The following is a 25,097-nucleotide window of genomic DNA, read 5'->3' as shown; positions in this document are numbered from 1 at the left end:
ACTACAACCAGTACATTACAGACTCCTGACTTGGGACAGACGCATATATAAATAATGTGACGGGGTTTAACATGTTAAACTAGCCAAATTTGAATAATGGAATAAACTGCTGCGAGCCTTTAGCCCCTAATTATAGATAAACCTTCTACCTCATTCGAAAGCTAATAACGGGAGGAACACAATGTATATAGTCAACATATTCCGCATTGCATATTAGAGGACTTAAATGTTGAAATACACGTGAAAATTAAGAAATAGCAAATTTTGAATAATGAAATGGATATTTTAAATAATGAAATGGATATTTTGAATAATGAAATGGACTGCTGCGACCCTTTAACCCCTTATTATAGTTAAACCTTATACCTCATTCGAAAGCTTATTACAAGAGGAACAAAATGCATATAGTCAGCATGTTCCGCAACGCATAGTAGAGGACTTAAATGTCGAAATTTAAGAAATAGCCAATTTTGAATATTGAAATGGATATTTTGAATAATGAAATGGACTGCTACGATCCTTTAGCCTCTAATTATAGATAAACATTATACCTCATTCGAAAGCTTATTTCGGGAGGAACCAAAAATATATATTCAACATGTTCCGCAACGCATATTAGAGGACTTAAATGTCGAAATACGCGTGAAAGTTAAGAAATAGCCAATTTTGATAATGAAATGGATATTTTGAATAATGGAATGGACGGCTGCGACCCTTTAGTCCCTATTTATAGATAAACTTTATACCTCATTCGAAAGCTTATAAAGAAGGAAAAAAATGTGAAAAGTCAACATGTTCTGCAACGCATATTAGAGCGAAATACGCGTGAAAATTAAGAAATAGCCAATTTTGAATAACGAAATGGATATTTTGAATAATGGAATGGACTGCTTCAACCTTTTAGCCCCTTATTATAGATAAACCTTATACCTCATTCGAAAGCTTATTTCAGGAGGAACAAAATGTATATAGTCAACATGTTCCACAACGCATATTGGAGGACTTAAATGTCGAAATACGCGTGAAAGTTAAAAAATAGCCAATTTTGAATAATGAAATGGATATTTTGAATAATGGAATGGACTGCTGTGACCCTTTAGCCCCTTATTATAGATAAACCTTATACCTCATTCGAAAGCTTATTTAGCTTATTTAGAGAATAGAGAATAGTGGGATGCTTATATACAGCAGAGAATAAAAGGCAAAATTCATCAAGAAAAGGGAATCATTTAAAATGTACAGATAAAGTAAAAAGCCTATAGTATTCCAAAAATTAAATCACTAAAATAGAATTATTTTTAAGTGATTTTTTTATACAGTACTTTTCTTTTAACCCTAAAAAAGGTAATTTTTACTGTAGGTTTTACAGCTCATACTGAAAAAGTTTACTTTATATACTTTTTTTTAAAAATTCGCAATTATTGTTTATTCGGTGTCGAAATGGAGAACCCATTTGAATAATTCATATAATATATTTTCTTCTAAAAACCTTACTGCTGCAAAATAACTTAAGACACAGCTGAAAGTTATCCCCTTCAAAGAATCGCCTACAATCCCGACATTGTCTTCTATCGGCCTTGGTGTCTGTAAAATAATAATCAAACAACATAAACAGCACTGAAAAAAAAAAGATTTTTGATCTTCTGAAAATACAAATCAATCGAATTATAAATTATTTATTTAAGGAATGACATAAAAAAGTGTGGTGCACACTGTATAACAGGTATATGACGTCACGGTCACATGACATAATTATGTCTATGCGCTGATAGACAAAACACTGTCAGCATGGTCAGCTAATCTGACGACTCGTTTCATCCAAAATTAAGTTATTGAAAAATGTTGTAAAATATTCGTTGATCTTCGTTTATTCTAGCAATGCTATTTTAAACTAGACAATCTTTTTAATCCTTAAACATTTCTGGAAGTTTGCCACACATGAACTGAAAGAATCGTTAGAAGAAAACCATCATTTAAGCATGTAATATTTTTGAACATTACAGCAACTTCTTTTATTAAGCCATACACTTAACTTCTATGATGTAGGCGACGAAAGCCCCCACAATCTTCCCTTCTTTTGATAGGGCTCATGTTGCGCAGCCTTTAATTTGTTATATAGGTGTTTATTGCAATTATTTGTTGCATGTTTGGGTTTTTTTTCTCCTTATTTTTTGTTTGGCGTTGCCATGTACTCTTTTTGTTCATTTTGAATGTTATGTTATTTTTGTCGTGTATAATGAAGAGTTATCAAAATTAACAAAAATCGTTTCATTTGAAACACAAAAGGACATAAGAACACACATGCAATGTAGAAATATGTTTTAAGTAGATGCAATATGGTTGCCATGAGACAACTATCGATCAAAAGATCAAATGACGTACAATGTAGATGTGAGCAACTATATGGTCCGAGTACACAGTTATTGTCCCTTGGTTTTGTTGTCCACGAAGAAAGTCCCTATTGTGGACAGTGTGTTATTTGCCAATCTTATCAACGGGTAGTAAGGTCGTCATATCGAGGAGCGTTTAGTACAGTGATTTTACCAGCTTGAATTAATGATCAGAAGTTCCTTTTACAAAATATCCAAAAGTTTACATGTTTGCATTAATTGTCATCGAAAACACTTAATATATAAAAAAAAAAAAAGATGTGGTATGATTGCAAATGAGACAACAATCCACAAAGGATCAAAATGACACAGACATTAACACCGTCATGTCAAACTTATCCAAATTATGACAAAATCACTGTACTAAACGTTTCTCGATATGACGACCTTACTACCCGTGTATATATCCAATAATGTTTCCTTGGATCCGCCTATTTTTTTTTTAAAGTGAAATGTTTTTGCAAAAGAGAAGAAATCCCTATTTGATTTCAAATGCGTGTATGATTCCTGCTAAAAGGCGTCTAAACATACAAAAGAAAAATGTTCACATGATCCGATTGTACTCATTGACAAGTTCCCTTGTTATCTATTTGATAGACAGCAGTATTTTTATGCTCTATGTAAACTCGTGGTACATGTACTACACACTTTTTCCAATATACTAACTCAAAGACGCACTAATCATGGTGATCATATACCTTTACTGCTTATTCCATTTTTGGTAATATCGTTTTGACGTGACTCGGTACTTATGCATCCCACCAATGTGTTATTGTTATTTAATTTAAACCTGTTATGTCTGTTTGTTTTGTTCACACTCTATCTGTCTACGGTCAGATTAAGACATATTTGTTTGCTAGAATGAGGTTGAACAAGCTTGTTTTTATGCGTTTAAACGTGCCTCATACATAACCAAACGATACACTATTGTACATATTTAATAGAATCAATATTTTGGTAACACAAGGTTGGCTGCTGTGCTCCTGTTTTTGACATTTGTACCTGTCGTGTCTGTTGGTTTGCAATGTAACAATGTAAGGAAATTTTATCCGACTGTCACACAAGTGAGAGGTTTAGCTAGATGATAAAACCAGGTTATTCCGCCATTTTCCACAAAAGTAAATGCCTGCACCAAGTCAGGAATATGACAGTGGTTTTCCATTTGTTTAATTGATGTGTTTGGGCTTTTGAATTTGTCATTAGAAAAAAAAATGATAAAGGACTTCCCGACTTGAATTTTCCATGGAGTTCGGTATTTTTGATTAATTTTCTTTCTTCTCGCATTACTATTTTGAGAAAAATAGGGTACCAAAACTATTTAGACATCTGTAAAATGCTATTTTGAAATGGACTGATGAACGAGAGCTAAACACTCATTTGACTACTCGGATGGATTAAATGGTTGCATTGGGATTATCGACATAGCTCTCATTTAAACCCGATAGGAAAGCATTTTGTATACTTCTCTTCCTATCTAACACAAATCGTCATTGCTCAATTTCAACTAAAACTTGCCTTACAAGAAGGATTATTGAAAAACCTTTTACATATGTCTTTCATTAGATTACAATCTAAACAAAACATGTTTGCCAGAGGCATTTGGAACACGTATTAGCTAATCAAAAATATATTCTCTAAAATTATAAAAACTTGCGATTTTGAACTTATGGGGAATGAAGAGTAAAAGAAACCCATTCGATCACAAAGTTAAATTTGTCAAAATTTAATTTCTCTGTAGCAATATAAAAGTAAACATTTGTCATTTGATCGTTTCAAGGTTTACATATTTCGAAACTTAACTTGTACCTGGTCTTCTTACCTTGGTTATCTCTGTTTCTTTTTCTGTTCCCTTGTGAGATACATGTTGGAATAATAACAAGTAAGCAAATGAGAGAAAATATTTGCATTTTGCGTCCACAATAATGTTGTTGTTATAGTGTGTAAAACAGAAGTTTGCTTTACACCAATTTAAGACAGATAAAATTGACTATGATAGATTGATAAGTGTGAACAAAAGTTCATGTTTTGTCAATATAATATAATTATGTATTATTCATTGTTCATGTTGTTTCGTAACTGTCAATCGTATAATAAAAGGTATTTACATATGCATGTATTAAAACGTACAAGTTGGTACAAAAAATATATATTTTAAAAGATGAACTGATTACTCCCCAAAAATTAAATAAATTAGAGACGTTGTATTTCCGTCACAGCGACATGCAACCAATAGTTACCATTTAAAAAGAAGATACGAACTAAAAGGTCAAATCAAAAGTGCGTAACATAACAATTTTAAAAGTTCACTCGTGTTGATATTAGTCAGGCTCTAACGTCAAACGGTACCTTAAAAAAATACACTCGAAGAGAACATTTTATATTGTTAGTTTTTGGTTTTGATTAGGAAAATCAAGTTTGACATAACATATTTGTTTCAATTGATGAGATGCAATGCATCATTTTTTTTTAAATTCTTTGTTAGAAAAAAAAAAGATATTAGAATAATAAGAATGCATGGTAATACTTAATGTGAACAGTCTTAACTTAATATAACTATGTATATGTATTGTCTGTTCGACAGTGTAGTCCAGTCAATCTATCATAAATTTGACCCTAATCCGAAAGTAATTGCATTTAAAATTCCTATGGAGATTTGCATTGAAAAAGGGAAATAACTCTTGCAATAAAGGCAGACATATCAATAAAAATTGATACAAAATTATAACTTTACTGCTTCTTTTCATCATCATCAAGCTATAATCTAGATTTTGTAATTCATTAATTGACCATTTATTGAATTTTTCAACATGTCAAGGTAAAGAATCTCAAATTTAATAAAAATAATAAAAGCATGTATTCTTCTTTATGTGGTTTAAATTTTCTTTAGATGAGTAAGTTGCTGAAAAAAATATAATATACAGATATAAACAATACCAAATTTTCATATTATTTTTTTTTCAACATGGTTCGTGTTGTTTATTCTTTGGTTTTCTATGTTGTGTCATGTGTACTATTGTTTGTCTGTTTGTCTTTTTCATTTTTAGCCATGGCGTTGTCAGTTTGTTTTAGATTTATGAGTTTGACTGTCCCTTTGGTATCTTTCGTCCCTCTTTTACAGATCATCAAGTTTGCAATTTCTTTAATGAAAAATGCACGAGAAAAAATAAATAAAACTACCTATAACACTACGGTTTCGTATATTCATGAGCAGAAGATTATATAATTCAGTAAATTACAAACTTATAACTCGTCAAAGTATCATACTTTACATTAATTTCAAGAAAAACAACCAAAAACTGACCAAAAAAGACTAATTTTTGCAAGAGTTATCTCCCCTTCCAATGTTAATTTCCATAGGAAATAAAAAATGCTGGTTTTGAGTTTTCCTCAAGTTAGATTTTTGGGGACTTTTTTCTGTGTATACAAAGGGCACAATGCTATAGATTAGAACTAAAACATTTAATGTTGAAATTAGTTAGAGGTTATATCTTTGTTTGACTGGACTAATGTCAAACTTGTTTCCTATTTTAGTTTTCAAGTTCTTACTTTTTGATGAAGAAACGTCACTTAAGGATGTACTTAGGTGATCTTAAGTAAAAGTAGATAAATTAAAAAATCAAAATTGATACTTTAAGCTGGGAGAGTATAGGTGAAGGATCAAAATAAGCTAAAAATATTGATAGGTCATGGAGCTCCTTTTCGAGATATTTGATTTATAAAATAAGGTGGGAAAAGGCTGACTCTGAATTTTACCTAATATTTGCATCGGTATTATTTGGGTCTCAAACAAAAAAATGAAAATCAGGAATCTGCTTAAATTTTGTCAAATGATCTTTTATGAACACTAAGTCTTATGTTTAAAGATGAATAGGTGTTATGGGGCAAAATATTTATGCTCCTATTGTATGGAAAAACACCAAGAAGTCCGAACATTTGACACTTATTCCAAAACCTCATCTCAGTACATCCTTAATTAAAATGGTCTGAGTTTGAGTCTGAATATTCTGAGCACCCTATGATAATTCTTTTTTTCTGTCCATTTTTGTCTTTTTTTCTTTACATTGCTCATTTATTATTCATTAAGTTAACCCCTGTCCCTCACAAAAGAAAAACACTGGTGAGGTCGATTGCATATGTTATTGAATTTATTGGAGGTACACGTAACCTTCGACGCAATAGTATTGCACGTGATTCCAAATAAATTATCCTGAGGTAGAAAAGCCTTAGTATTCCAAAAATTCAAAAGTTTGATTTATTCTGGAATTCTTCATTGGTTTCATTCACTTGCAAACAATTCTGTTACTTCCTGTTGTGTTTATTATTTTTGTTTTTAAAGGCTAAATTGATTGGATGTCAACTTTTATAACTTGCCTCAGAAAACTACCCCAAGAGAACCACGATAAGTGCAGATTTAACTTCACCAGGCAGGGACGACGAAAATTAAAATATGAACTTAACATATTGCATCATTTTGTGGCAACAGTCGTTAAACGATGTTCAAATATCATAATTTCATTTATTACTTTCCTAAATTGTTTCGATTAAGGTTGAAGCTATATGGTTTTATCATCCTTTGTAAATAGATTTATGCCACTCATAATAAAAGAATAATTAGGAAATCATGATTCTTCCGTTTGAGAGAAGACGGTAAAATTGTCTACATAAATAGCATCTATTATTCATCTCTCTGTAGATAAACGCGCCTTATTTTGCTTGATTTTATGCAAACATAGTTTTCCTGCTCAGCAGACTAATCTAAATTACTAATATTTGGGTTTTTATACATTTTTTGTGGCGAAACTTTTAAAATTGTTCAGCTTTGGATAATAATGAATAATCTAGTCATGTAATAAAGGTAAACTATTGCTTTGTTCTTGTGATGTTAAACTTTTATCATAGGCAGATTCATCATCTGATATACATATTACATGATGATGATGGATGGATGTTTAAGATCTTGCAATGAAAATGCACATTCAGGATACTAAATAATACATGTCATTTATGAAGTCACCATATATACCATGATTAAAATTTAGTACGTCAGACGAGCGTTTCGTCAACAAAAAACTCATGGATTACGCTTGAACAAACATTGTTAACAACAATGTTGGAGAGTAGTGAGGACCAAAATTCCGACAGATTTTGCCAAATCTACTACTAAGCTGTTGATGTTCCCGATGAAGAATCCAGTTACCTATAACTGTGATATTCCTTAGGACTCTAACCTTATTCAGCATGATGCAGAATAATCATGCATATATAATGAAGTTTACATACATTACAACATACAAATATCCTTTCTGTGGTAGAAACAAATAAAATGGATCAAAATCACAAATGTCATAATGCTTCTCGAAAAGTTAATTGTATCGAGTGTAATTCTTAAGATGCAATAATGAAAATTCACATATAAAAATCTAGCTCGACTCCATACACGCATGTTGCTTATTCTTTAGTTTTCTATGATGTGTTATATGTACTTTTGTTTGTCTGTTTGTCCTTTACATTTTTAGCCATGGCGTTGTCAGTTTATTTTCGATTTATGAGTTTGACTGTTCCTCTGGTAACTTTCGCCCCTCTCTTGTAAACTACGACGATTATCGTTAAACACTAGCTGTAGTCCTTCCATGAATATATATGTTATCATGGAACTAAGTACTATTTGACTAGCTAGACGGCTACATATAATATCATGCGTGTATCTTGTTTTATAGTATTACCAGCCTAATAGTCATGAAGTATCATTGATTTGGTCATAATTATAAATAAATGTTTACAAAGATGCCACTGCTGGTGGACGTTTCGTCCCCGAGGATATCACCAGCCCAGTAGTCAACACTTCGGTGTTGACATGAATATCAATAATGTGGTAATTTTTATAAATTTACTGTTTACAGCACTTTTAATTTTTCGTAAAACTAAGGATTTTCTTAACCCAGGCATAGATTACCTTAGCCTTATTTGCCACAACTTTTTGGAATTTTGGATCCTCAATGCTCTTCAACTTTGTACTTGTTTGGCTTTATAAATATTTTTGATTTGAACGTCACTGATGAGTCTTATATAAACGAAACGCGCGTCTGGCGTACTAAATTATAATCCTGGTACCTTTGATAACTATTTGAATGACCTATAATCAAAATATTGACCAATCTATAGTAGTCTGGCATCTTCACAACATCTTTCGTCAACATAAGACTCATCAGTGATGCTCATATCAAAAAAAATATTTATTTTAGACAAACCTTTTGAAATATTCAAGGCATGCTTTGGGGATGCTTTGAATTAAGTTTGTTTTATGATTACTTGACTAAAGTCATATTTATATCTATTACAAGAATTCATACGGACTTTGTCAAATCCAGTCAACTTCTGACATTTTATGCACCCGCAGTGCTTTCACACCAAAACAAGAACGTAGAAAAATACCATATTATGTAAGTAGCTATATATGTGACCAACGAAGGACGATAGATACCAGAGGGAAATTCAAATGTATGTGTTGAAAATAATCAGACAACGCTATGACTAAAAAAGAAAAAGACAAATACACAAATAATAGTACACAATACTCAAGACACAACATACTAAAACTAAAGACTGAGCGACACGAACCCCACCCAAACTGGGGGTGATCACAGGTGTTCTGGAAATTATTGACCCATTCGTTATTATCTGTGAATAAAATATTTCACAACGGTCAATGACGTTCATTAAACTAAAGAAGGCATTTCTTCAAAAAGGTACTCATACGAAAAAAACACTTAAATAATTCCAAAAAAACCAACTACTGATAATAAACACATCATTGATACCAGGAATAAAATTTGATATTTACGCCAGACGCGCATTTCGTCTACAAAAGACTCATTAGTGACGCTCGAATCAAAAATGGTATAAAAGGCCAAATAAAGTACGAAGTTGAAAACCATTGAGGACCAAACATTCCGAAAAGTTTTGCTAAGGTAATATATTCCTGAGGTAGAAAAGCTTTAGTTTTAAAACAGTCAAAGTTTTGTTAACAGTTAATTTATAATTATGAACATATCAATGATAATTCAAGTCAACCCAGAAGTGCTGAATACTGAGCTGATACTATGGAAGAAAAATGCATTAAAACAACTGCGGAATGGACCCAGTGCTAGTATAAATAAAAGATATTTTTCGGTTCGTCCAAAGAGCTTTTCTGGATTTGACAAAGTCCGTATGAATTCTTGTAATAGATATAAATATGACTTTAGTCAAGTAATCATAAAACAAACTTAATTCAAAGCATCCCCAAAGCATGCCTTGAATATTTCAAAAGGTTTGTCTAAAATAAATATTTTTTTTGATATGAGCATCACTGATGAGTCTTATGTTGACGAAACGCGCGTCTGGCGTACTAAATTATAATCCTGGTACCTTTGATAACTATTTGAATGACCTATAATCAAAATATTGACCAATCTATAGTAGTCGGGCATCTTCTGACCACTTTTTATTTACCCCATTTTATTGTTTGTTTTTGTTTGTATGTTCCCGTACCAAATCATTGAGCTACTTTCCTCCAAACTACCTGGCTTTTTGCAAAGTTTTCATTCTTATTTTTTTTTGCGTATAAGTCATGATGTATTTTGTTTATTCACAAGTGCCTTCGGGGCATTTATAGCTAAATATACCGTATTAGTTTTGCTCTTTCTTGACTAAGGTAATGTGACTTTTAGATGTATATCTTCTCAGGACTTATCGGTTCTAAAGGAGGACATTTATCCGATTAGTTACACAGCTTCTTCAATCCACTTTTTTACACACCCTTTTCACGACGACACACTGCGTAAAACTTAAACAAAAAATACCAAACCTGCTAAGTTTTGATAAATTGTATCTACGATTAACGAACTATTTACAAAATATTTTAAGATAAGCCATTATGTCTTGTTGTGCATAATCGTCTACCGCTGACAACCATACTGTACAAGGCATCTATAGTTGTTTCTAGCCTTGCAGTACGCACATAACATATCCACTGTAAAGGCAAGTGCTCTTGTGGCAAAGGTGGAAGGATCAACTGTCGCTAAAACAGAAAAAGCTTTGTACAGTGATCTACAGTTACTTTATGTCCCTTTCAACACAAAATCTGTTTTTACTGTGCCGTTGTTTGTTGTACAGATTCAAGTCACCATATTTGTTTCTTATTTACATTTTCTCTGTCATTGAAGGTTGAAAGGAAATGTTTGTAAATCAGTTTGTGATTAAAAAGGTGCGAGTCGTACAGTGACCATGTTTAAAGCAAATTAAAAATGTTATAAAAAGTTTGAAAGAACCAGGGAACATAATATATCAGTATTGAATGTTTAAGTCAGAAATCAACACTTCAGATAAATGTTACTAAAAAAGTCAATGAATTGCAAAATTAGATTTATCTGAAATATAAAGCTGTTATTTTTTTTTTTTTTTTTTTTATAGATACGCATTACTGTGGATTTATTATTATTCGTTGAATACCAATTTTCGTGGATTTCGTGTGAACAGTTGAATCACGAAATTAAATGTTCAACGAATGACAATTTTTCTTATGGCTTGTATGAAGACTTCGACAAAACCACGAAATCAAATATCCTCGAACCTGTAAGTTTTCCTCAATCCACGAAAATTGGTACCCACGAAAATAATGAATCCACAGTATGCAAAACGATTAGGTATAATCCGAGACTTTTATCGTTCGGTGTTCATTGCTTCATCCTAAGTACCAAAATCAAATCAATTCCTATAGTTCATTATAAAGTGATGTTAAAAAGAAATTCAGTGTTATCCAAAGCTGTAATTCAAGATAAGTATGATAAAACGGTGGTGAATTATTTGAGGCTTGAATTTGATTGTCCAAAACTGTAGCAAAAAATAACCAAGCATTTTTTTTCAATTTCTTATGTCAATAACCTTTTTGACTGAAAGTACGTGACTATACAGTTACATGTGAATGTTTTCGTCTCTCTTTATTTTCATGTATTAATATTCGTGGAAATTATAATTTCCGGGACTGACATTATTAATTACAATTTTATTTTTTAGTCTCAGTTGATGAACTATCACAACATTAGATAACTAATTCTCTTACTCTCTCAGGTAAACTTGACCTTTGATAAATTTGACTATATAGTTTGCGTTCATGTTAGTCCTATATAGTTCTTCACTACTTTAAGTACGCACGCACTCTTCCAGATAAATGTATGAAGTAAAATGGTAAAATATGATTTCTTAAAAACACCAGTACAGTACACCACTAGTAGTTTACCAATATTAAAAATCATTTTTTTTCTAATGAACATTGAAATAGTGGGTCCTAACCCCCATCCAAACCAAAACTGTAAAGTGACATTATATGCCACTTATATTATATCAAGAGAAATGTATTATACATACTAGATCCTGCACAGAAAACATCTTTACATCTCTGTTGTTTCTTCTGGAATTTAAACTCTTTCGCACAAGAATTGCATCTTTTAGGTGTTTGCAAGTTTTTTCTGGACTTGTCCTCTGTAAAAACAAGAAAGATTCTTTGAATCATAGAAATATTTTTGCAGACCCATTGGTGGACACGGCTGTTTTCTGTTCTTTTGTTGGGTTGTTCTCTCTTTTACACATTCCCCACTTCCATTAAGTTCATAACTTAATCTGCTTTAATTGATACAGATTAAAGCACACAAGTGTATTGTGCAACTATGTATTATCTAACATCCAATCACAGTAACATAGCAAATTATCGAAATCAACGTCATTCTGAAATGGGAGTCATTTTCATATCACGATTCTATTTGACGGTTCATAGCAATGTATTTAACGGTAACATATCAAATTCTTCATACATGAAAGCCCTTTGGCCACCATGCATTGTCATCATATCAACCTTATACATAAGCTGTCCCCTATCGAAAAACCATGCCAATTTAAGTAGAATGCTTTCTCATGCGACTGACCTAATAATATATATTTTTTTTCGAATTAAAACTTTCAAATGTTAATCTTACCCTGAACAATTATCATGGTATATGCTTAAATGTTGTCGTCAATATGTAGTGAAGGTCACTTAAAATATAATTTTCTATTCTGTAAGAGTCGTCACGAGTTACACGTTTAAAAGTCTTTTTTAACTTCCTTCTGTGAGTTTCAATTTAAATTTTACGTTTTGCGCATGCCAAAAACTTAATAAAACACAATTATATAATAATTTCTTAAAATCTTACTGCTGCAATACAAATCGTTACACAAATCCCTCAACTCTATGGTTTTAAAATCCCGTCTGCAACTTCGACACTTCTCAACATCTGTAATAACTGAAATTCATAAAGATATTTAGCATTTTTAAATTATAGAACAACACAAAACAAAATCCATAAATATTAAACTAAATAGGAATACAAATACAACAGAGAAAGAATCGACCTCCCCTGAAAAAAACTTCTCTCCCTAAAAAGCTTTTTAAAAATCGAATCATTACATTATTACATCGGGAAGTTTCCTGCTTTCAATGTTGTTGATTAATCGTGCATAACATTGGAAATACACAAGTTTTCTGTAAACACTAAGATTTGTTGTTATTGTCAGAAACTTGAAAACACGAGTTTCCGATTGTCAAAAAACTGAAAGTGTGTAACAGGGTATGGTATAATAATATTTCAAAAAAATAAGCATTGTAATTGCTGAGAAAAATGCGACAGCAATGAGTTTCGGAAAATAAACGTACAGACAGAGAAAATCAACATCCTTCTACTTTCGAACAATAGTTTTATAAACATACACGTATTATAATGTAAACCGATCGTTCTCACTCACAATTCAACTAGCGTCTTTGTTTCATAGTTCCAGTACATCGCATTGAAAAGTATCAATTTCAGTTGACAATATTGTCATGAATCAGCATGACCCTTAGTTGGAACTTCTTAGGAAGAAAGATAAGAAGTAAGCAATATCCTTTAACTCTACTTTCCGCTATATTGATGACGTTCTTTCACTTTATAATTCAAAATTTGTTGACTTCATTGAACGCATCTATCCCACCAAACTCGAGATAAATGATACAACAGATACAGTAAAGTAGGCCTCATATCTTGACGTGCATCTAGAAAATGACAATGAGGGACAGTTGAAAACAAAACTTTACGACAAAAGAGATGCTCTCAGCTTTCCAATTGTGATCTTCCCATTTCTAAGTAGCAACGTTCCAGCAGAACCTGCATACGGGGATTTTATCTCCCAATTGATACGATATTCCCGTGCTTGCATTTCCTATCATGATTTTCTTGATAGAGGGTTGCTGCTCCAAAGGAAGCTTTTAAACCAAGAGTTCCAAATGGCGAAGTTGAAATCATCCCTCGGTAAATTTTACGGACGCCATCACGAGTTGATTGACCATTATGGAATAAACGTTTCACAAATGATATCGGATATGTTCTTTGCAACCCCCGTTAACTTTCATGATTGTGGACTACCGAATTAGACTATTTACCGGATTTGTTATAACATAAGCAACATAAGCAACACGATGGGTGCCACATGTGCAGCAGGATCTGTGTACCCTTCCGGAGAGCCTGCGATCACCTTTCTTTAGTTTTCTATGTTGTGTCATGTGATCTATTTTTTTGCTGTTTGTCTTCTTTCATTTTAAGCCAGGCGTTGTCTGTTTGTTTTTTGATTTATGATTCATGAGTGTGTAGGTCCTTGACACACTATTCTTTGAAGGCCTGAAACAACTAGCAATTTCAAAATCACATAAACCCTCTAAAATGTAAATTATAATTTTGAAATGCATCTATGTACAGATCTCAAATCTTTTTGGGATTAAAATCTGATTGCTTGAAACTTTGTCAATTTTTGAACTCTCATTATTTAATTTAAAAAAAAAACTTCAAACTACAAACAGCGAATTTCAAATGTCTTTGGGATTGATAAAAACAAATTTATTCTTATTTCAAATTAACACACAATGTTTTTTTCGTTAGCAACTAAAAGTGAAATTGTCAAGTTCATATCAACTTCTATAGTTGTCTTACCTTTAGTAGCCAAATTATTTTTTCCTTTTTTCAATTTCTGTGCTATGCTCAGTGAAACTATAACTAGGAAACATAATAGGACAATTTTATGCATCTTTTCTCTTCAAAACTTTTGTTATTATAATGATTAAATTTGTTTACAGTTTTATAAGAAGATGTTTGATGTCAGTTTAAGACGGAAAAAAACTGGCTATGACAGATAGGTAATTACAAGAAAAGTGTTATATGTTGTCATTTAATATAAAATAAATTGTTTCGTAAATGTCAAATGTAAAATACAACAAATGTAATCATATCGTATGAACGAATTAAAACAAAATGAAAATTAAAAAAATGAGACTGATTACATACAAAGAAACAAATATTAACGAGGCGTCTTGTTATTGTCAATGAGACAAGAACCAAACCTGCCGCACTTAAAAAGGAAATTAAAAAGTAAATGGTTAAAATAATAAAAATGCGTAAAAATGTATTTTTATAAGGTCACTTGTAATGATGTCATGCACGCTGTGATACAAATATTTCTTTTAGTTGAAAACAAAAATGTAAATGTAGTGACAACACAATTAATTCTCTTTATGTTTTTATTAATCTTCAAACCTCTAAGGAGTATACTGATGGTATTAGTGCTGTTTCGTTTTTTTTGTTTTTCTTTGCTTTATAAAAAAGAAGATGTGGTATTTCTCGTTTAAATTGTTTTTAACTATCTTATCGGGGCCTTTTATAGCTGACTATGCGGTATGGGCTTTGCTCATTGTTGAAGGCCGTACGGTGACCTATAGTTGTTAATGTTTGTGTCATTTTGGTATTTTGTGGATAGTTGTCTCATTGGCAATCATACCACATCTTCTTTTTTATATGATTGCCAATGAGACAACTATCCACAAAAGACCAAAATGACACAAACATTAACAACTATAGGTGACCGTACGGCCTTCAACAATGAGCAAAGCCCAAACCGCATAGTCAGCTATAAAAGGCCCAGATAAGACAATGTAAAACAATTCAAAAGAGAAAACTAACGGCCTTATTTATGTAAAACAAAATGAACGAAAAACAAATATGTAACACATAAACAAACGACAACCACTGAATTACAGGATCCTGACTTGGGACAGGCACATACATAAATAATGTAGCGGGGTTAAACATGTTAGCGGGATCACAACCCTCCCCTAATCTGGGACAGTGGTATAACAGTACAACATAAGAACGAATTTGTTTTGTTTTGACGATAAGTACTTGTTCACTAGTCCAGTAATCAGCCCTTTGGTATTGACCTGATATATCATTTGATCTGGTTATATTAATAACTTAACTGTTTACAAAACTTTGAATTGTTGAATTACTAAGAATGGTCTGAATTTTTGGATTTTTGGTCCTCAATGCTTTTCAACTTCTTCCTGTATTTGGCCTTCAAACTGCTCTCATACGAGCATAGCTTGTTGTGCTTGTGTATGCATAACGCGCGTCTGGTGTGCAAAATTATAAGCCTGGGATCTTTGATAAATATAAATTTTGAGTTAAAGAAATAAGAATTTAGTTGAATAAAAAATCTTGCTGCTACAAATTGGAAATTCAACCTGAAGTTGATATTGGAATTCAAATTTGTAAGGCTATTTTACCTAAGGAATAGATTACCTAAGCCGTACTTGGCAAACTGTTGGGAATTTATGGTTCCCAATGCTCTTCATCTTAGTTCTTTATTTTGTCTTTTAACATTGATTTATTAGAGCGTCGCTTATGAGTCTTTTGTAGACGAAACGCGCGTCTGGCGTTAATACAAAATGTCAATCCTGATATCGATGACGAGTTCAGTTTCTGAGTATAAATCATAATTCTGATGAACTTAAGTACATGTTTTAATTGATTTCTAATATTTATAGCAGCATTGGGATATCCAGATTCGTACTAGGAGGGTCATTGATTTAACTCGGATCAGCTGGGTTACTTGATCTCAATGCTCTTCAACTTTGTAATTTATTTGGCTTTTTTTTTTAAACTTTTTGGATTCGAGCGTCACTGATGAGTCTTTTGTAGACGGAATGCGCGTCTGGCGTATATATAAAATTTAGTCCTGGTATCTAAGATAAGTTTATTTACTTAAAAGACATAATAGTATTATTGAAATAAAACTATAAAAGAAGAAGTAGGACCATCTATTTCGAGCAGTGACCTTTCTCTAAAGGCCTTCAATATTTACCAGATTTCGAAGTATTGTATGCTTATTAAAAACGCAAAATTTAGTTGTTCTTTACTTCTAAAAAAAAACAGCTTTAAAACGGTAATATATAATTCCACCGCCTTTTTTTGTTTTGTTTATAGTGCTTTATATATGTATGTGTAAGTTCATTACATGTTAAAGCCCTCATGTTGTACTTGATCTTATTCTAGTATTTTGGAATAAAAGATATGATAATGATAATTGATAATTTTCAATTTTGCTTTTTGTGCAAACTATAAAAAATAAAGTGTTTTTCAGGATCAGTACTACAGCACTCTAATGTCGGCCCCGCGTTTCCAAGCATTTTGGAACGGGGGAACTTGATACACGTAGATTATTAGTCATGTTTTGTCCCACGACTGGGCATTTAAAATATATTCTGCAAGGGGTGTTTGTCCTGTGAATCTATAAATGTGTGCGTAATAAAATGCCACATATTTAGAAAAAGCAAAAAGTAATAAAAGATTAAAAATACTGAAAGAATTTGAAAAGGAAGAAATAAGATTTAAATGTAGCGCCTCTGAAGCATAATACTATTTTAACCATCATCAGAATAGCTAACATTCTTAATAAATTTCAATACAAATATGTATCAATATCTGAATACTTTTGGAGTCTTAGATTACCAAAGGTACCTATGAGAATAATTACATAAGTAGTGACTGTGTCAAAACAACCACCGATAATAAAAAAACACGATGCTATTTCTGAACTAGACATGGACGGATTATAAAAATTTTCGTCTGTACATAATATACTGTTGTCAGATTATTAAAGATTGCATATGTTGGCGTTAATATTGATTCACTTATATGAGGCTGACTACATGCAGGAACTTCTTAGGAAGAAAGATAAGAAGCTAGCAATATCCTTTAACTCTACTTTCCGCTATATAGATGACGTTCTTTCACTAAACAATCCAAAATTTGGTGACTATGTGGAACGCATCTATCCCATCGAATTGGAGATAAAGGATACTGCAGATACAAGAGTTCCAAATGGTGAAGTTGAAATCATCCCTTCGTAAATTTTACGGACGCCATCACGAGTTGGTTGACCGTTATGGAATAACCGTTTCACAAATGATATCGGATATGTTCCTTACGTCGTAACTACAATCCCCTTCCCTTTCATTAATGGGACCTACCGAATTAGACTATTTACCGGATTTGTAATCACATAAGCAACACGACGGGTGCCACATGTGGAGCAGGATCTACTTACCCTTCCGGAGCACTTGAGATCACCCCTAGTTTTTGGTGGGGTTCGTGTTGTTCTTTAGTTTTCTATGTTGTGTCATGTGTACTATTGTTTTCTGTTTGTCTTTTTCATTTTTAGCCATGGCGTTGTTAGTTTGTTTTAGATTTATGAGTTTGACTGTCCCTTTGGTATCTTTCGTCCCTCTTTTTTAAACGACGTTGCAACGTTTTTAATTATGGGTTTGAATGTCCCTTTGTTATCTTTCGCCTATCTTTTAATAAACTACAACCATTAACTGAGTATTATGTAAACAAACTCATCATAGATACCAGGACTAAATTTTGTATATACGTCAGACACGCGTTTCGTCTACAAAAGACTCATCAGTGACGCTCAAATCCAAGAAAATTTATGTAACATTATCCTGGGCATTTATATCAAAGAGTGAGAGATTGAGTTTAATGGCAAAAGAAAACAACGCTTCATTAAACAAGGAGGCATTCCACGCAGTTCATAGTAGCGAAAAACGGAAGCTGTCACATGTTGAAACGAAACGAAGTGTAGAAATGCCAATATGAAGGCGGGAAACGGTTCCCAAATCATTTCTTACCCTCGAAATTGCTATTACAAAAACTGAATTATTGTAAGAAGTTGATAGGACGATTTAAAATCAAAACACCATGTTCAGCGTAGGTCGGATTTTGTGATACAATATATTTTCTAAAAGTTATGAAATAATCATTCGACTCAAAATAAAATATTTAACCTTTTCAACAAGGACAATTGCTGTATCCTCCGTGTTCGAACAAAGCAACTGTCACGTGTTCGAATAAAGCTACTGCCATATAAGGTTTTGTTTTACTTGCTGTAAAGACAGGTTTAATCAACAGTTTTATATGTTAGGGGTGTCCGTGCCATGTCAGGACTATGACAATTGTTATCCATTCGTTTGTTATGTTTGATCTTTCATGCTAGGGACTTTCCATTAAGATATTTTTCTCGGAGTACCGTTTTTTTGTTATTTTGCTAATTGCAGAAACAAATACTCTTTTCCGCTCAGAGTTCTGTTTAGATTTTTCGTTGAATCCTTTTTTTATGTTTAATTGTGATACCTTTGGAAATAAAATGTATTAACCCCTCCTTTACTTGATAGTGCCAATATTACTTAAATGGACCATTATAAAGCAGTAATATCATCGAATTGAAAGAAAATGAAAAATAAAGTCAACAGTGGTAAACCGCCGTAGAACTGAGACTACTATATGTGTTATAGTAGTCTCAGCGTAGAATAATCAGATTTCAATTACGTGAAATCATAGAACCGAGGGAAACAACGCGCGGAACAACAGACATAAATACACATAGAAACGACCTATTTGATAACAACTGAATTTGTACAGGACATGTCAAGACATGATGTTGAATGAAAACACGGTCGATATCACTCAAAAGCTGTAAGCTCTTTTGTTAATACCATGACTTAAGAGGATAATACATGTACGTCTGTTTTTAAAAACGTAATGTGATGATCGAGAATTCATTAAGTATGTTTTTTCCATAGTATTGTAGTTTCTTTTTCATAGAGCTAGTAAGTAAGTGATTATTCCGCACGTTTGGAACAAAATTTAGAAAGGAAATGGGGAATGTGTCAAAGCGACAACAACTTACCATAGAACAGACAACAGCCGAAGGCCACCAGTGGGTGCATGTTTCTCTAAAAACATTTTGATTTACTGATTTAGATTAATTGGTGTTTCATTCATAATTTTGTACGCTAATTAACCTATCAGTTAACTCGTTTGAATTGTTTTACATTTGTCTTTTCGGGACCTTTTATGATAGCTGACTATGCTGTTTGAGTTTGCTCATTGTTGAAGATTTATTGACAAGAAATACCTAACGAACTGTAATGTCTTAACATTTAATGCTATTATGAACCAAAAAAAGAAATCTAAAGCCAATTTAATAGAATTATAAATGACAACCTGGATTCTCTCTGATGTTAACCTGTCGGCTATTCTGATCATACCGTTGGTAAAAAAACTCATATGTAATGCTTCCTCGACAAATGTTCTTATATGCAATGTAATTTAAACTAATGTGTTTTTCTGTATACCTTTGTCCAACTTAGAGGATACCAGAATAAAATGATATATAAAGACCGTACGATGACCTATAGTTGTTAGTTTCTGTGTAATAGTGTCGTCGTTTGAGAGTTGTCTCATTGGCAATGATACCTCATATTCGTATGTGTTATATATACCCATACATTGTTGAACACTATGTGATGCCCTCTACATTCATTTGGGTTACTTTTATCATTAGTCTCATTGGCGTATACATGGTTTGTCAACATCTTCTTTTATACCTGTTGATAGTATTGCTCTGCTTATTTCTTTTTTTTTATGGTTGAGATACCCGTGTTTTAAAACGTTACTTCGTAATCTTTTCTTATCCATACAATAACATAACAATGCTCTTTTAAATATCCGAGGAAATAAACTTTTTCCAATCAAATATGAGCATGAAACGGAAGTTAGTGTACTCTTCTACATTATCATCTGCGGAGATTGTACTAGATATCTCTGAAACAGGTCGATCATTGCAGACTTGCCCGGAGCAGGGAAACAATTCTTCAATTTTAACGTTGTACCCATCGTTTAGAATGTCTTTATACAGACAACCAGCAAGAGTAACTGCATCAGCGTAAGTTGGACAGTTAATTTCAATGTTGCCTTGTCTTAGAATTTTCCTACTCTTCTGATAAAGATCTTGATTTATCTTCAAACCGTCATCAATAATGAAATCAAGAATCACATGTGGGTGAAATTTCCAAGATGGCGGTACTTCGGATTGGGCATCAACTGTCTCGCCCAGTTTAATGATTTTTTCTTTCATTTCTGAATAATATGGAACTGAATTGCGAACATCTTCCCAGTCGTGGTCAAGAGATCTAATGTGGTCAACAAGTGAGTTTATGCCTAAATATGTAGCGTCTTCCAAAACTTCCTGCGCTATATTACGCGGAGGAAGATGCTGTTCATTGCGAAGGTAATTAAGAATGTGCTTGAATCTACTTCCGTCCATATCCAAAAAGAAATTGTCATCTTTGTCTTTATCTAGTGTGTATCTTTCACTGAACATGGCCGCCAACATCGAGTCTTCATATTTTCTCAAAGTCGATAGCCTCGTTGTGAAGAAAAATCCTCCTACATTGAGATTAATAACTGAGGGTAGTCCATTCTAAAAGTTATAAATATAATGTTTCAAAGAAAAAAACAGATGAACAATACAACAATTTAAGGGAGCTACCATTTTGATATTTCACTCTATTCGGTCTTTCCATTTTTTTTATTGGTTTATATAGCCTGACTATATTTTTTTTGCATAAATATTCCTCCTGCAATATTTTCTTTTGCTAAGTGTCTCATCCTGCCTTTTTCCACTCATGCCCTGCCTTTTTCATTTTTTCAAATTTCACCCTAGCCCGTCGAGGTTGCGGATAAAAGGAAAAGCAATGGTAGCAACGCATAACAAAAATTAAGAATCATAAGCCAAACATGACACTTTTCTATTTGATCGTACGATTTAGCTGAAGCATTTAAGAAAATATACAAGAGTATGAGAAAATCTCTGTTAATATAATAAAATACTGGTATTGTTTTAGTATTATTAAGTGATATCTTAAAACGTGGATTATCTTTAAACGTCTAAAAAGTGTGTCTTTTAAAACAGTTTAAATATATAGTGGTCTAACTTGAATAACTTGAGGAATGGTCGATTATCATGATTGGCCATGGTGGACTACCTTCACGTACATTTTTTTATAATGTGCACCACACACAATGTATATACTTGAGATTCAAGTAAACTAGGAAAAAAATAGTGGTCCTGCTTAATCATTCGATTATAAACCAATTGAAGAAGACGGGTTCCTTCATAGAACAGTCGCGTCATTAGAGCTGCAGAAGGACACTCAGTCAGGGGACTATTTGTTATTTGTATTGTACATAAATATGTCATGTGTATTCAAATCAGTTATGTTTTGTGGTATTCATGATTTGTTGTAGATCACAAGTATCATTTTACTTATTAACAATATAGAATTGTACATTTTTCAAAGTAAAAATGCATAAAGGTATCTGAGATAAGCTTTGAAAAGATGAAATCCTACCTGTTCATTCTTTTTGTCCATTTGATATCCAAATAGCAATTTAACTTACATGAAATGTATATATTTTACCATTTTGTTTATTTTGAAAGTAAATGTTTATAAACAAGATTGACATACTATTGTTGTTTATCCGTGTGCATCGCTCAGAACGTTAGACAATACACTATCTATACATTTATCAAACTTTTGTTTTAAGGTGTTTTTTTCTTTGTTTAACGCCTGAAATAATACATAATAATTTACACTTCTTTTAAATACGAGGTAAATAAATGTTTGTTTGTCTTTTCAATTCTATTTATTATAGAAATTCATTGTATACATATTGTTTTCCATAACTGCAAAAGTAGCTTGTTACTGTCAGTGTTATGTACTCATTATACATGGTACCGGTATATATCGCATTAAGATTAATCGATTCGGAAATTCATTACTTATTTTTACTCTTATGAATTCAGTGGCGGATACAGTAATCTTCATAAAGGGGGTGGGGTTGGGTGGGGTTGGGGGTGGTTGGTGTGTGGGGGGGGGGGGGGGGGGTGACTGCCTAAGAAGGGGTCATGCTTCGGTGATTCCCTAAGTAAGCACATATTTTTTTTCCCTCAATGATCCTCAATAGGAAAGCTAGAATTACTACCTTAGACGTTACTTATCATAGTAGGATTGGGTCCTTGGACCACTGTAATTAACATTTAAGAATTGCATGAATGCTTCTTTTTGTTAATTAATTGTGGTGTAAAAGCGTTGACCAAAGTACAGTTTGTATGAAGCGCGGAAGCGCTTGAATGAAAAGTTTTATTGACTGATGCATTTGCTTGAGGAATAACATGTGATGTGCAGTTAGCCAATCAGAATAAAGTATTATAATGAATAAAATACATACATCTAATGTAATTATAATGAATTGGTTGTTTAATATGCATATTTTGTTGTAATACTTCAGTGTTATGTTTACCTTTACCGTTACATATATTAAAAGATCATAAATATATATATATATAATGTTTGTAGTACTTCTCGGTTAACTTGAAAAAAGATAAAACACGCTCGGGTACACGCTACTTGAATAGTTTGAATGACATTGCTATCCAAGTCTTCCGAAAGATAGCAAAACATAAGAGAAAAAATCACCTAAAACATTAGAGTGGAAATCCATTTGACGAATGTAAGTTGCTTTTGCTTCTAAAATTCAAACTCTTCGTATTGAGGTATTGCCAGGAATTGCTACAAATAAATTAAAAAAAACATGTATGTCCCAAAAAAGTTTGACACCAAGACAATTGTAGCTATACAAGATTTTTTTTTTTTTTGTGAAATGCTATTTTTCGACTCGTTTAAATGAATACCCTTCGTATCATACCACATGACATCAAACATAAAGGTAAATACAAGTAACTGTCGAGTTCCGGAACTCTAACAGAAAATGTCCGTCTTTTAACAAGATAGTATATGTAGTGGGCGTTTCCGGTTACTTTCACTTTCATTTTCAATGTTTACAGCAACACTTTAGGTCTCTGGCATAGTCTCTCCGTCTCGTGTCACCCAGTAGCCAGTATATTTCATTAGCGCAATGTGAAATACATAATGGATGAATACTTGTGACTGGTAAGTTTATAATAAAGCATATAAATTAGTGCAACTAATTACTTATGGGTTTCTGTCGTTCACTCATATTCATTGCCGGACGAGGTCTGTTATCTCTCCCGGCTTGACCTGTTAACCTATTGACATTAGATCTCAAATCGACAGATGTTCATTTTGATATTATTATAATTATTTCAAGGTATAACTGATATAAAGCATATTTTATATTTATTATTTGTATATAGCGATTGTCTTAATTGAAGCATTTAAAGCATCTATTTACATTGTCATTGATATACATATTGGACACATACGTGTATTTAAATAACAATAGATATAGGAAGATGTGGTGTAAGTGCCAATGAGACAACTCTCCATCCAATTAACAATTTAAAAAGTAAACCATTATAGGTTAAAGTACGGCCTTCAACATGGAGCCTTGGCTCACACCGAACAACAACCTATAAAGGGCCCCAAAATAATTAGTGTAAAACCATTCAAACGGGAAAACCAACGGTCTAATCTATATAAACAAAACGAGAAACAAGTATATATTACATAAACAAACGACAACTACTGTACATCAGATTCCTGACTTAGGACAGGTGCAAATATTGCAGCGGGATTAAACGTTTTAATGGATCCAAACCTTCTCCCTTTTTCTGAAACAATAGCATAACATCACAACATAGAAAAACACACGATAAAATATCAATTGGCAGACTTAACTCAATCAAAAAACGTATGATTACACAATGAACGAATAAATTTGATCTGCGATATCTGAATACAAATGCACAGTTAATTAAATATTAGAGACAAACATTCATGACCAACAAGCTTACAAACATATTCAAACAAAGCCATGGCAGGACATCACTGAGAAATATTTAACCAATCAAAATTCACTTTAGAAAAAAAACTGTTTTAAAAAAATAATTATAATCTTGAAGTTTATACAAATGTAGTAAGAATAAGTGAAAAATTGAAGATATTACAAATAATCAAAGCTTATTTAAAAAATAACAAAAAAGCATTATAAACAGTATCAACAGGTTGAATTAACAAGAAAATACGATTTGAGAGTACTCGCAGTTACTGACAGCTAGTTAAACTTCAACCAAGGAAAACTATGTGCCATCGTTACCTTGATTGTGATGGAACTCACTATGTCACTTTTAAACGACTCAGATTTTCGCATGTCATTTTGCTACTCTTTTTTTATTAGAAATTATCCCCTTCATTTGTTCACAAAATAGAAATATATCTGCATTGAACTTATTTCTTGTAGATTCCAGGTCATAATGAATATACTGTTAATATCACATCTACAGAAAGGAAGTGGGAACCTGCATACAATTGAAAGAATAAGGTATTATGTGCTGGAAGGTTACATGGGCATGATAGGGGAAGGATTGGCTTAATGAAAAATGTAGAGTTTCCAATTTTATGTCACTTTCAAAAATGTTATAAAAACGTATTGGTGAAAGAAGTTT

The 25,097-nt window shown here is 32.4% G+C and overlaps 3 protein-coding genes across 3 annotated transcripts in view; 1 reads left to right on the top strand and 2 right to left on the bottom strand.

Moving 5' to 3' along the window:
- Window positions 1–10,240: 10,240 nt before the first annotated feature.
- On the bottom strand, window positions 10,241–14,537 carry LOC134701979 (uncharacterized). The gene is made up of 4 exons (XM_063563092.1): window positions 14,423–14,537; window positions 12,617–12,706; window positions 11,796–11,909; window positions 10,241–10,449 (listed from the first exon to the last, which is right to left on the bottom strand). Exons 1-4 carry the CDS (start codon window positions 14,514–14,516, stop codon window positions 10,328–10,330), a joined length of 420 nt encoding a protein of 139 aa, XP_063419162.1. The 5' UTR covers window positions 14,517–14,537; the 3' UTR covers window positions 10,241–10,327.
- Window positions 14,538–20,327: 5,790 nt separating this feature from the next.
- LOC134701998 (BTB/POZ domain-containing protein KCTD18-like) lies at window positions 20,328–22,041 on the bottom strand. The gene is made up of 2 exons (XM_063563108.1): window positions 22,021–22,041; window positions 20,328–21,089 (listed from the first exon to the last, which is right to left on the bottom strand). Exons 1-2 carry the CDS (start codon window positions 22,039–22,041, stop codon window positions 20,328–20,330), a joined length of 783 nt encoding a protein of 260 aa, XP_063419178.1.
- Window positions 22,042–23,509: 1,468 nt separating this feature from the next.
- The window catches only part of LOC134701900 (glycosyltransferase 1 domain-containing protein 1-like), a 48,646-nt gene continuing 47,058 nt past the window's right edge, over window positions 23,510–25,097 (top strand). The window contains exons 1-2 of the mRNA XM_063563008.1: window positions 23,510–23,622; window positions 24,893–24,973. Coding sequence (XP_063419078.1) covers window positions 24,906–24,973 — 68 coding nt within the window. The 5' untranslated portion in view covers window positions 23,510–23,622; window positions 24,893–24,905. The remainder of the gene's footprint in view (window positions 23,623–24,892; window positions 24,974–25,097) is intronic.

This window comes from Mytilus trossulus, unplaced genomic scaffold (assembly GCF_036588685.1).
Source record: "Mytilus trossulus isolate FHL-02 unplaced genomic scaffold, PNRI_Mtr1.1.1.hap1 h1tg000373l__unscaffolded, whole genome shotgun sequence".
Taxonomy (NCBI): Eukaryota; Metazoa; Mollusca; class Bivalvia; order Mytilida; family Mytilidae; genus Mytilus; species Mytilus trossulus.
Note: the sequence above shows the minus strand (reverse complement) of the source record. Positions and strands in the feature narration are given on the sequence as shown.